The sequence below is a fragment of the Drosophila elegans genome, unplaced genomic scaffold (genome assembly GCF_018152505.1).
Source record: "Drosophila elegans isolate 14027-0461.03 unplaced genomic scaffold, ASM1815250v1 contig_149, whole genome shotgun sequence".
Lineage (NCBI taxonomy): Eukaryota > Metazoa > Arthropoda > Insecta > Diptera > Drosophilidae > Drosophila > Drosophila elegans.
The window spans coordinates 24,641,912-24,655,167 of record NW_024545513.1 but is presented as its reverse complement, the minus strand read 5'-3'; the positions used below and the strand labels follow the sequence as shown (position 1 = coordinate 24,655,167).

At 39.0% G+C, this 13,256-nt stretch overlaps 2 protein-coding genes across 2 annotated transcripts; both read left to right on the top strand.

Annotated features, from left to right (window-relative positions):
- The first annotated feature begins 983 nt into the window (after window positions 1-983).
- LOC121467691 lies at window positions 984-4,552 on the top strand. The gene is made up of 2 exons (XM_041709815.1): window positions 984-1,037; window positions 4,265-4,552. The coding sequence occupies exons 1-2, from the start codon at window positions 984-986 to the stop codon at window positions 4,550-4,552; spliced, it is 342 nt and encodes a 113-aa protein (XP_041565749.1).
- On the top strand, window positions 4,398-13,185 carry LOC108148157 (4-coumarate--CoA ligase 3). Its single transcript, XM_017275053.2, has 5 exons — window positions 4,398-4,869; window positions 9,191-9,401; window positions 10,164-10,706; window positions 11,780-11,894; window positions 11,961-13,185. The coding sequence occupies exons 1-5, from the start codon at window positions 4,579-4,581 to the stop codon at window positions 12,601-12,603; spliced, it is 1,803 nt and encodes a 600-aa protein (XP_017130542.1). The 5' UTR covers window positions 4,398-4,578; the 3' UTR covers window positions 12,604-13,185.
- The last annotated feature ends 71 nt before the right edge of the window (window positions 13,186-13,256 follow it).

Genomic DNA, 13,256 nt, shown 5'->3' with positions numbered 1-13,256 from the left:
TGACAAGTCTTCAAAAACCCAAAAAAAAAACACTTACAAAAAAAGTTTTTCTATCAAAACGCTGAGAAGTAATGGTCAAAAGATAGAATGTCATACATCGCTGAATTCGGCATTAATTTGCCAATGGAATGCCATTCACAGTTAAAAGTTTTTCAGTTTAGTAAAATTTTGCAAAAAATGATCATGTATCCCCTTGTATAAAATGTAAAAATTGGTAAAAATATTATTTTTTTTCAAAAAATCGGTTTTTGCATCAAAAGAAAATATATTTTTCTAACCCGATAGTGGTTGGGTAGAACAGGTCGCCAGCTATTCAAAACAGTCACTCTTATGGCTATACATAAGTCTAATTTTGGCCAAGTTACAATAAAAGGACTGTGCAGGATTTCTTAAAAAAAAAATTAGTTTTCCTATCAAAACACTGAGAAGTAATGGCTTAAAAATGAAATGTGATACGTTGGGGAATTCGTCATTAAATTGTCAACAAAATAGCATTCACAGTTAAAAATGTTTCAGTTTTTCAAATTTTCGCCCAAAAATAATGATAAAAAAAAATTTGTTCTAAAAATTAAATAAAAAATAATATTAATAAATTAGTTTTACAAAATCAAGCGTTAATGCATAGTTCAGGTGATTACCTACACAACACAGCCAGTAATTTTTTTGTGACCAACTAATTTATATGTTCAAAAAAAAAGGAAGGCATAAAATGGCATGTTATGATCTACAGGTAATTACATTTACATTTGTATTCTGCTATACAGCCGCTGCACCGTTTACAAGCTGCTTTTGCTGTCTTGTAAAAATGCCAGAAAATCGCTACAATGCCAACACTAAGAGCCAGAGCCACCCTCGCAAACTGTTCTCTCCCTTTCTCTCGCGCTCTCTTGCGAAAAGAGCAGCGCGGTAAAAAAGCAACCATTCTGGGGCAAAACCGACCCACTTGCCCTGCCCCCCTTTCTTTTGGTGAGAGCATCAAGTTGATGGCAGTTCTCCAACGAGCGCTGAACACAGCAGATTACCAAATTAGAGTGCAGGTGTGTGCGTGACTGACAGTGACGGAAACTGAAACTGAAACAGAAATTGAAACCTGTAGCAAATCCCCCCCTAAAAACTGATAAGAGATGCGAAAAAGATGAACACTACACCCGAGAAATCTAAATCCCACCCATAACAAAAACGGGCTCGAGAATAACAACTGTAAACAAGTTGGAGCTGCAGTAAATAAAAAACCAAAAAAATAATCCGAAGACTCAGATGCAACAACGTTAATGAAGTCGAGTAAAACTGGTTTGCTTGGATAAACATTTTAAAGTTTGTTTTGGTCCCGCTTTTGGAAGGTAGGAGAAGATGCGGGGGGCAAAACGATTCGGGCGACTTTGAGCCCGGGTACAAAGTTCAACTGAAAATAGCGCCAAGATAGTACGACGACTTGTTTTCGCGAAACGCACAAATTTTGCATGCTACGCACAGACAAGTACGCAAGTTTAGCACATATGTATCATAAATCTGTCCATAATATTATTACTTAGGCGTCAGTGTAATTAAGAAAACACCGATCTATGTTTTCTATTTAAAAGAGAGAGTTTTTTTATTAAGTAGCATGGACTCCATTTACTTCTTAAAGATCAAATTTGTTTATTAAATGTTTATACATATTTATTCTACTGTTTTGTGGACTGGTCTTTGATGCAATGCTATACAATCTTACAAGTTTTACAATATATCTGTTAAGGTATTATTGTTTGCAATATATATAATTTAGTTAAATATGCAAAACTATAACTCCAAGCTTGACAGATAACCGTCTGTTGCCAATTACTGCAATTAACGCAATTAACAATCTAATTAATTAACTCATTGTTACATCGTTGGTGCTATTATTGTGAACTCAATTGTGTACGTGGGAGAGGCAGAGCGAGTGAGAGAATTAAAGTGCATTCTAAATGTTGTTTGATTTGTTATGCGAATAAAATAAGCACATAATATGTGAATGTACATAAGATAAGTTTGAATTGGGTCCAACTGTTGAATAACAAGTATAATACATTTATAATGCCTATTTACTATGCTATACTATATAAAACTGGATATCGAGCCCACTATAGCTCTCTCTCTATCTCTGTTTTCTCTCAATGCAATAACTTGATCGATGCAACGGAGTGAGCGTGAGCGGGGGAGGGGGAAAGAGAGCAGAATGCAAATTAAGAACTAAATGTGCGAGAGAAAGAGAGAAGGGAAAGGGCCTTTTTTTTGTTGGCCTTGAGCTTTGCTTACGTTGCTATATAATTGTTGTTGTTTCTTTGCGGGGATTTGTTTTTGTTGCTCGTGTTGAATATTTTGTGTTGATTTTGTTGCTGTCCCACACAGTGTCCATTTCAAATGCAGAATTTCCCCCAGCTGGTGAAACACTTGTGGCCGAGAGTGTTGAGTTTCCGATTCAAACTCTTGGAAAAGGTGAATGCACTCGGTGATGGGCGAAGGAAGGTCCACTTCCAGTTTTAGTTCCAGTTCCATGAGGAAAGTCCATCCATTCAAGTTGAAAAACTTTTGAAAACCAACTGTTTCCTTGTCACAAACTTTATTTGAAACAACATTTTAGCAAGTTTACCCTTAAAAACATCAAAAACAATAAATTTATTATGAGAAATGCAAAAAAAAAGATGTTGAATCTTGATTAAAAGTAACAGAAGTTGTTTAAATGTTTCAAACTTATCAGATAAACAGTTTTCTTATAAAAAGATTTCATTTAAACGAAATGACTACATTTGTAAAAATAATAAAATGATATGTAACCTTCATACGAATATACTTAACTTAGATATTGTGAAAAAAGCCCCCACTATTATCTAAGCCCATTAATCAAAATAATAATATTATAAAGCAAATTGAAATTGTTACGCATTTTTAACAAAAGTCATGTTTAATGAGACAAAATTTTGGTGTCATAAATTGTACATGGGTATATTTTCAATAGGTTTTTCCAATATTGTTAGAAATAAAATTTGATTCGTTACAGTTGCACTCACAACACCTGTATTCCAACGGGATTAGCAAGTCTTGAGTCAGTGATCAAGGTTCACAATACCAATTCCATGGGCTGTTTGCTATACCAAAATTCGGGTGATAAGCGCGAGAAAGGGCTGCAAGTCATGCGTAGACATCAAGAAGCCACTGCACCACGATAACGATAAGCAAGGAGTGGGAAAGGGGGTTTCCAGCGAGGGAATGCAGGTCTAGTACTTTGCAGCCACTGTTCACGGGAATTACTAAGAGTGGTGCACTGTAAACAACCCCAAACTGCTTTAAGGGGCCACCTCTTCAACTCAAAATATTTCAAGTGTCAATAATGCTTAACTTCTAAAGGTGAAATTACACGGTCGTGTCTCAAACCATTCGAAAACAACAACGTGACAACTTAAAGGGCTTCTTTTTTATAACTAGTATATTGAATGACTAAGACAATGGTTATAGGCACATACTCAGATGGGTCAACGCATTGTTTTCATTATGTTCTTTTTCTAATAAAAGAAATAATATATGTAGATATGTAAGATTTTTTTTAAATAGCTGTGGTAAATTTTTTTAATTTACGATTACTAATGATTTTTACGTCATCAAAATCCCACTTCTTAGCTCTTCTTAAATGTATGTTGGAAACACATTACTTTGAGTGCGCTCTTCTCCCAGCAAATTTAGATCGATTTTAAGTAGCATTACATACTGACAGATCGTTTCACTTTACAATTTACAGTTGCAGCCACTGTTTGTGAGAGGGAGAGCAGAAGATTGGGAGAGTGTATTCCAATAACAACAACAACAATAGAGCATGAAGAGGAGCATAAACACTTAAATAAATATTAAAGGAATCGAACATCAATTTCGTATGTTTTTGTATGAAAAATGTGAAATAGCCTTTTGATGAATTTACTAATATCAAATATATTGGGTGTTGTTATTAATTAAATTTAAAGATATAATCATTTGCGTTTATACATAGTATTTGATCCTTTGTTTCGGAAGCAGGTTATTAAAATCAAGTACAAAATTAGTGTTAATTCTCTGAATATGAATGCTAGTAAACATCATTAAAATTATATTGGTCAAGTTATGTTCTCATAAAATCATAATTAATAATTTTCTAATAACACCTTAAGATAGAAATTAGTTCAAAGTTATTTAGTTTAAATCGGATGTGTAGAACATGGTATCACACTTAATCCGACGTCTGGTAATCACAAATCATATGGAACCATTATTTCAGTGTACCTACGACAGAGAAAGCAATATCGCGCGCCGCCAACGCGATCGTGCGTCGCGGTATTTGTTTTTGTTGGTGTTGGTGAGTAGCGGCAGCGTCGGCGGCGGCATTACTTTTCTCAGCGCCGCACGGCGTCGCCAGTCGTGTCTCAGCACCCGACAGCAGCAGACGTGTGTGGCAGCAGCAGTGAGAGCCTTAAACCGGATCAGGACTCATACTCATACCCATACCCAGTGCCACAGCTACAGCCACAGCCACCCCCACGTCTACACTCTCTTCTACACTGAATAAAAGAGGCAACAAGTAAACGAGGCACCATGAATCCAGCCGCTCAGTTGCTGCGCCTGCGCAGCGCCACCGCTTTTGGCAGTGCGGTCTCCCAATCGGCGCGCTCCATCTCGACCAACCGGCGTCAGCGGACCACCAGTACCGCCAGTGCGCAGCGGGAGCGGACCCAGGGCGTCAGCGAGACGGACAAGTTTCTGCACTACAGCGCCGAGGACGGCTACTACAAGACCTCGCCCTTTGACCCCGTCATCGTGCCCAACGTGCCGCTCCACGAGTACGTGTGGCGCGACTTCAAGAAGTGGGAGCGTAACACCGCAACGGTAAGTGCCGCAATAGCGATCAGTGATCCCCTAAATAGACCTTAATCTTTTCCCAAAAGATCAGTCTAAATCTAGAAAGTTAAATCTAGAAATCACACTGGCTTTATTATCTTTTAAGTAGCAAGGAACTTCTTATAACTTCGGGATCTATTAAGATTTCAAGGGTTCTTAACGCTAGATCTTAAGCTATGTTGTCATATACCAAGTTGTATGTTGGTATATTCTTTTAAATATAATAAGAAGGTGCCTTTAGATCCTTTTTTTTATCAACTTAAACATGATCTTATCGTTATAAACATAATACTACTGAACGGTTTTTTTTCTCACAACAGTATTACCAGTGATTTAAGTTCTCTAATTTAAAGGAATAATAATCTTTCCTAAAAAGTATTATCTTTGACATTCAATTGAATGCTGTTTGTTTGACTGCTCTAATAACTTACGAATTCCTGGAGTGCCTTCTTCTCTGCAATTAAAAACCAATTAAATATCTATGAATGCAAAGCGAAAATCTAATGATTATCCCCAATTTCCAAAGATTTACTACAACCCATTGAAAGTCGCCCGGAGTATCGGTCATTAAAACCAAATTTACTATTTGATCGAGCCCAACATAAACTTTGCACGTGAACGTAAGCCATAGCCCATTTAAAGCCCCGTAAACCCAATCACTCGCATCATAAATTCACACAATCGAAATCGATGCAATCGTTGTCGTAGGCGCCGCTCAGAAATTCTTTGTTTGTGCTTATGGCGGTTTATTGAACCTGAACCTATGTCTATATATAAAGTGATATTTATACGGGCGGCTGGCATTCGCCGGTTTGATTTGCGTCTGCTACAAAATTTCGCACTGTGTTGGTGTCGTGTTATGGTTGTGTATCCTCCATATCGCAACCATCCCTCCGTGCAATCGCCCCCCGCGATTCCGTATTTATCGCTAGTAGAACAGAACCCCTATCAGTCCGATAGAGAGAGGTCTAGGCGTAGTCTGAGGCAGTGCCGAGTATTTGGGTCATTTAGGCCCCTAGACATCGCTAATGACGGGCTGTGTGTTGATAAGAGACCTGTGTGTGTGCTCTTGATAAGAGCGAAAGTGAAATGTAGTAGGCACCAGCTCATTCCAAAGGAGGGCCAAAGTTCCGGATCGGAATACCATTTGCAATCGGATTTTAAGTCCGATTGCGATTCCCGTTCCGGTTTTTCCATCCACGGCAATCAAGTGTGAATAAATCAAGTGGGTAAGGCAAATTGCCGGGGCATTCGAGATAAGGAAATCTCACGATTAAATGAATCGCGTCGAGCACACTCTGTCAACTGGGCAATGTAATATCACCCCCACTTGCATAACCACACCATACATACATACATATATGTTTGTATATTATTCCGCAGGCGACCTTCGCCAATTGTTTACACTTTTCACTTTTCGTCGCCTATAAACATACAATGTTTCTGCCTCTGTGTGTGTTTGTGCAAATCGAAGTGCAAACAGTTTTCATTGAAATTTATTGCCATCATTTGTGCAATGTCTGATATAACCGAGTAGTAATCGCCCACATGGCCCGGCAATAGGCGTAACCAGAGCCCCCCCGGCAATTGTTGAATTGAATGCAATTAAAAGCCTCGAGCCTCAAGTCTCACATGCCGGTGCAAAGTTCGCCTTTTGTTTCCATTCACTGCCACGCCCCCTTGTGGTTGGTGGAAATAGGAGACCCTTTGATAGGGTTCTGTAAACATTGCTGAAAAAAGAACGCCTTTTCCTAAGGGTTTCTGGTATACGATAAGATAAGGATTTGTTCATGTCATCATTATATTTCACATTTTTCGTAAATCTGATCTACTTTTGCTCAACTGTTAGAAGCACTTTAAGTCTGTGCAAATATATATGTACATATTATATTAATTTGGTTTTGCAATCAAAATTTATTTGTTATTTGGCTCAGTTATCTATGTGCATTTATGTTAGTGCAATGTTTTTATTTTTATTTGAGTGAACAAAACTCTTGAGGATTTCGCAAAAATATTTTATGGTTCATATATTAATGAATTTAAGTGTCTTGTAAACAGTTTGTGTTCAATTCCTTGAACTTAGATTCGACTGTTTGTGCAGCTGAGGAATGCACTTATATCGATGACTCATAGGTGCAATCAGTCAGTTTTAATCAATTGACTTTTTGTGCGAGGTTCACTCAAGTGTTTGTTGCACCCAAATGAACCCCAATTCCTTGATATGCCCATATAATGCTTTTTTAATTGCCCCGAAATTATCTACATTTGCTTTTCGTTGGTTATTCGTGTTTATTTTTTTTTATTTATATTTTTGGTTGATAATTTTGATGGTTTTGTTTTGATTTTTGTTGCTTTATTTCGCTGGTCGACGTCAGCAAATGGTCGAGGTCCAGCCTCCTCCGTTATTTTTGGTACGATCTATGCTCTCTGCGCTCTAAATTGGCATTCTGTGTTGATCAGTTAACCATTTAAAAGTCATTTTACAACGTCGACAATTTCAGCATTGCCTTGGCTTTTTTAAGTTTTTATTATACGGGCTTTATTTCCCTGGATACTTAACTCATTTTTAATCAGTGTATAAACAGCTTTTTTTTATCTCTTTCTTTTTTATAATATTATCAACTTTAGATGCTGGTTTTGTATATTGTAGGAGTCACAGATTTTACAGCTTATTTTTAGCTATGGTGTCTAAAAAATAGTCTTAAAACCGCTAAAAGTTTTCATTCTTTATAGCATCTTGTATGAAGGTTTTTTTTTTCTCTTATATCAAGTAAGACCTACAATTTGACATACTTTTATCATATATTGAGTTTGTTTATATTCCAACAGCTAGGGACTTTAAGAGTTTTTAATAGTTTTGAAGAAGTTGTTTTTTTATAAAAAGTCAAATTTACAATTCGATATACTTTTAGCTATTTATTAGCTACTTTGTTTTGGAATCAAGTAGACATAGCTGACCGTTCTTCGCTGCTCAAAAGTCAACAAACGATGCAGAGTAGGTGACAAGAGAGAGATAGAGCGACACAGGCAAAAAGAGAAGGGGAGAGGGACTGGTTTAGGGGAAAGGGGGTCTGTGGGGTCTGTGGGGCCCGACTCGTTTAGACTTTGCAGACTTTGTACTTTGCCCCACTGAACTTTGGACTGTACAACCGACTGAAGCCAAGCGAAGCGGTTTTCGACGGACTGACAATGTGGGTGGGGTGGGGGGTTTTAGGGGGGATATGGCAAATGCACGAAATGATTCTCTTATTTTTTACACGCTCATTTATTCATTATGATGTGTGTATATGCCGCCTCCGTTTGTGTGTTGTTTTCTTCAATTTGAGCAACTTGTTGGCGGTGCTGCTAAATTTATAATGCTTATTTTTACCCGAATGCGATTTCCGACTGCGCAAATTATGGCTGACAATCCCCCAATCAACTGACTCAACTCCCCCCTCCGTTTTGCCCATCCATTAGAGCTGATTTTTGCCAATTTCGTTTTTCGCGACCTTCACCTTAGCCCTGTAAACCGGTTATGAGGTCAGCCTGCCGCGCAGTCAAGGCCAGCAAAAGGCTGGTATTGTAATTAAATATAATTCTAAATACTTTTTTCTTTACCAATTAAATCTTAAAATCTATTAAAATTAAATACATATAAATTTTATACCGACAATATTCAAGAGAATGCTAGATTCAAAGAACTTCAAAGTACACAAAACTACCGAACTGACCTTGGTTAATCACAAAGGCATTACATTAATTTGTAAAAGGTTCATAGTCGATTAAACATGCACGCGGGTGATAAAAACACACTATTTTATTTTCTTGTATGATAAGCTATCATTGTCATTTAAATTAATAAAGGAGCGATAAGCTTATCGCACATAGAACTTTTTTTGGACCTTCGGACAGGTCTTTTTTATGTATGTAATTAGGTAGTAAAAGATTTAAACCATATCAGCAGTAGTAGTGAGTAGGTGGAATTACTGGCATAACTGCTTCATTTCATTTCACCACAGTGCCAACAACACCTCTTCTACATTGTAGTTTCACGATTTTTCTTCCCATAAATATTTGACTGTGTCATAAAAGTTCCACTTGACAAACATGCTTCCGATAAGATTCGTGTGGCCATTATTTTCCCAGATTTTTGTTGACTTTGATTTGGGGTTATCTTCAGACTTTGCTCATTTACATTTCGTTTTATCACTGCAGGAAGGAATGGAAAAGTTATTGAAGTGGGTTCGAACCTAAAACATGGATTTTTTCAACATTATCCTCTTTGACATATCACCATTTATTTATTTACATCATTTTCTCTTTTTAGGTGTGTGTGATCACCGATCGGCAATATACTTTCGCCCAAATGCGTGATGCCAGTGCCGCTTTTGCCGTACGTCTGCAGACCAAGTTCAAGCTCCACAAGCCCGATGTTTTGGCCATCTGTCTGCCCAATATCCCCGAATTCCCCATCGCCACATTGGGCGCCATTGAAGCCGGTTTGACAGTGACCACCGTGAATCCCGTCTATACGCCGGGTAAGTCAAGTCCCCAAGGGGCCCTGTTCCCGGTGATAATATACACTTTGTACAGCGGTGTTCCCGAACAAGAAAAGAGTGTCAAAAGATTAATAAAAACAGATTTTGCATAATAAGACAAATCTAAGGGGCATTCCATTTTTGAAAAGAATAGCAACAAAAGATTGAATATAACAGCTTTGCGTGTTCTGCTTGAAATATGACACATTTTGAACAAAAATTAACCAAACATTGTTAAAAAGAAACAAATGCTGACAGCGTAATATAACTATAACTAAAACAAAAGTAGTTACAAAACGAAAATTTAGCTCTTTAAATTTTCAATAAAATTAACTATTGCTTAACAACTATTACAGTGCCCAGAATATATAACTTGGGGAAATTCCAAATTAAAGCTGTGAACAATTGCCTCCTAAAAGCATTCCATTTACAATTACAAATGACACCTTTAAACATGTGCAATTTAAATTGGATTACCCAACCCCCATAAACAAATTTGTAGTAGAAGATCTATATATTATAAATTCTAGGCACCGTAAACTCATTTAGTTTTAGGCAAATAAAAGTTTAAATGTATAGGAATATGAGGCAGCTAATTAGGTAAATCATTAGCTATTTGCGTGACCACCGCTGTATTGTGTTTATTGGGGGCTCTTGAGTGCGTCAAAGGCTCGTTATCTGGGGTCTTTATGTGGCGACATCTGTGCTTAGCGATTCCAAAGTCGAAAGATCGTGACTGATCGTCTCACGTTTCGCTTGCAGACGAGATCGCCAGGCAGCTGACCTTCAGCGGGGCCAAGTTCCTGGTGGGCACCGTCTCGGGATTCGCCACCTTGAGCCAGGCCTGTAAGTTGCTGGGCAAGCAGCTGCCGATTGCCGTGATACGGACCAGTGCGGGGGAGTCCCTGCCGGAGGGTGCCATCGATTTCAGCGAGCTGACGAGCACCCAGAATGTGCGCTACGAGGATTTGGTGTCGCCGAAGGACGCCAGCGCCGACGACATGGTCTTCCTGCCCTTCTCCTCCGGAACGACGGGTCTGCCCAAGGGCGTGATGCTCTCGCACAACAACATCACCAGCAACTGTGAGCAGGTGCAGGCATCGCTGCCATTGAACCTCATGGGTCGTCAGGATACGCTGCCCAGCGTCCTGCCCTTCTTCCACATCTACGGACTGACCGTGGTGATGCTATCCAAGCTGGGACAGGGCTGCCGACTGGCCACCATGCCTTGCTTCAAGCCGGACGACTTCATGAGGTCCCTGGACAAGTACGAGGGCAGCGTCCTCAACCTGGTGCCGCCTATTGGTGAGTAGAACCTTAGTGGCCAAGGCTCTCTTGCCCATTCGTCCATAAAGTGTAGTACTTCATAAGAATTAAAAATCAGAATTCAGTTCTTTTTGAAAACGAGCAGGTTATAAAATACCAAGAACTTGCTTCTGATGTCAATACTTCATCCATAAGGTATACGTCCTAAAATATATTTTAGTTTTTTTGATAGTAATAAATGTAAAGATATTTTTTCTAAATGCAATACTTCAAAAGCATCCGTTAACAGAGTTACAAAATATTACGATTTTCGAAAAAAAATAAAAAATCATAAATTATTTGAAAATAAATAATTTAAAGCTAAGGAGTGTGCCACTTTGTCATGTAATTAAATAACTTCAAGCGCAAGAATCCGTTCGCCTGAGGTTCAGAAATAATTTAAATTACAATTTTAAATTTTTTTAAATTGAGAAATTTAAGAGGATAGATTTGAAAGTATATGTATACAGCGTAACGCAATATTTTCCATTCTTATTGGTTTTTTTTTCAACAACAAAACCCGTAGAATTATATTGCCACCAGTCAGTTTTGATTTTTAGACAATGTTAAAAATGCTTTATCGGTAAATATACTATCGGCGATAGCTGTTAACATTTCTGATAAATACAAAAAGTTAAACACATAATGATAAGAAAAATGTAAATTAATTTTTTTTTGACTGTTTTTATTGGCACTTGCGGTCATTTTGTTTTGTATAGATGAAATAAAAAAAAGCTATTTTAGAAGTGGCTTATAAAACAGTATGTTGTCGGATCAACAAATTGAAGGTGTGGGTAACCTACAACTCAACTGGTTTTATTCAACATGACAAAGTTGTTAAAAATACACCTGTTTAAACTGGAATGTAAAAAAATATAATTGGTTTTTTTATTCTATTTGTGGAATGCAAGAGTCGAAGGTATTTTTTCCATCTTATGACAAAAATAGTCTTTCCGTTAAGAAGTTATCTGTCTTTTAGGGCTATATAATCATAAATGCTTAAAATTAAAATTTTATTTTTATAATTTCTTAAACGTTTTACCACTTTTTAATCAATACCCCTTCAATTTTAGCCCTCTTCATGATTAACCACCCCAAGATGACCCAGGAGACGGCACCCCATTTGAGGGTGGTGATGAGCGGAGCCGCTCCAATTGGTCAGCACGATGTGGAGCGCTTTCTGCACAAGTGAGTTAACAATGGATCACTTTGGGACAACTCCTGGCATATGACATGTTTCTGTTTTATCGAAAGATTCCCGAAGGCCGCCTTCAAGCAGGGTTACGGTATGACCGAGTCCTCGCCCGTGGCTCTCCTGACGCAGGATGGGAACAAGAATTACGCCTCCACCGGAGTGCTGCCGGGCAGCACGGAGGCCAAGATTGTGCCCCTGGAAGGAAACGAAGCCAAGGGCGTGGGTCCACGCACCACCGGCGAACTGTGCATTCGTGGTCCGCAGGTGATGGCTGGTTACCTGAACAACGAGGAGGCCAACCAGGTCACCTTCTATCCGGGCAACTGGCTGCGCAGCGGCGATGTGGCCTACTACGATGAGGACGGACTCTTCTACATTACGGACCGCATGAAGGAGCTGATCAAGGTGAAGGGCTTCCAGGTGCCGCCGGCCGAACTGGAGGCAGTGCTGCGCGACCATCCCAAGATCCTGGAGGCGGCCGTCTTCGGTATTCCCCACGAACTCAACGGCGAGGCACCGCGCGCTATTGTGGTCCTGCGTGAGGGCGAGAAGGCCAGCGCCGAGGAAATCTCCGCCTATGTGGCCGAACGGGTTGCCCACTACAAGAAGCTCGAGGGCGGAGTGATCTTCGTGGACGAGGTGCCCAAGAATCCCACCGGCAAGATCCTGCGCCGCGAGCTCAAGGAAAAGTTCTCCGACTAAGTGCGCAGGGAAAGGATCTTCCGTACGTTAAGATATATTTTTTGTGATTTTTTTTTGTTCGTCTCAATCCAGGGTTGGCAACCAGATTCCTAGAAATCTTGAAGATATCTGTTCCAAGGTCTCTAGTTATTTGTGGCGACACCCCGCAGAACATGAATGTTTATGATGAACATCAATGTTGGCCCTGGATCCGCTGATCCCCAGGCGCTGGTTTAGACATTGCATTTACCACTTCGAAAATATTTAGTTCTTAGGCTAGACATAGGTCTCAATTAGTCGCTCGATTGGTCCATAGTTGGTAAGTGTAGACTAGACAGACGACAGAACCCTATCCATAAACCTATACGTATCTGTAAAGTGTAATCTGTATGCTTGTACTGTAACCTTTGATTATACTTAATGACGGACCCGATATTTCACTATGATATTCCCCTATTTACATATATATATTTTTTTTTGCCTAGTGCTGTAAGATAATTGTTTGTTAATCGTATTGAAAGACGGCGGCATGCCATAAATACCCCTATACATGCTATGTATGCCACGATGTTTTAAAATAAAGACGAAATGAACTAGTTTGAAGCGTTGCAGTTTTTATGGAATCTTTTTAAGAAAAATATGGATCGATCTCTGATGACTAAAAACTAGGCTTT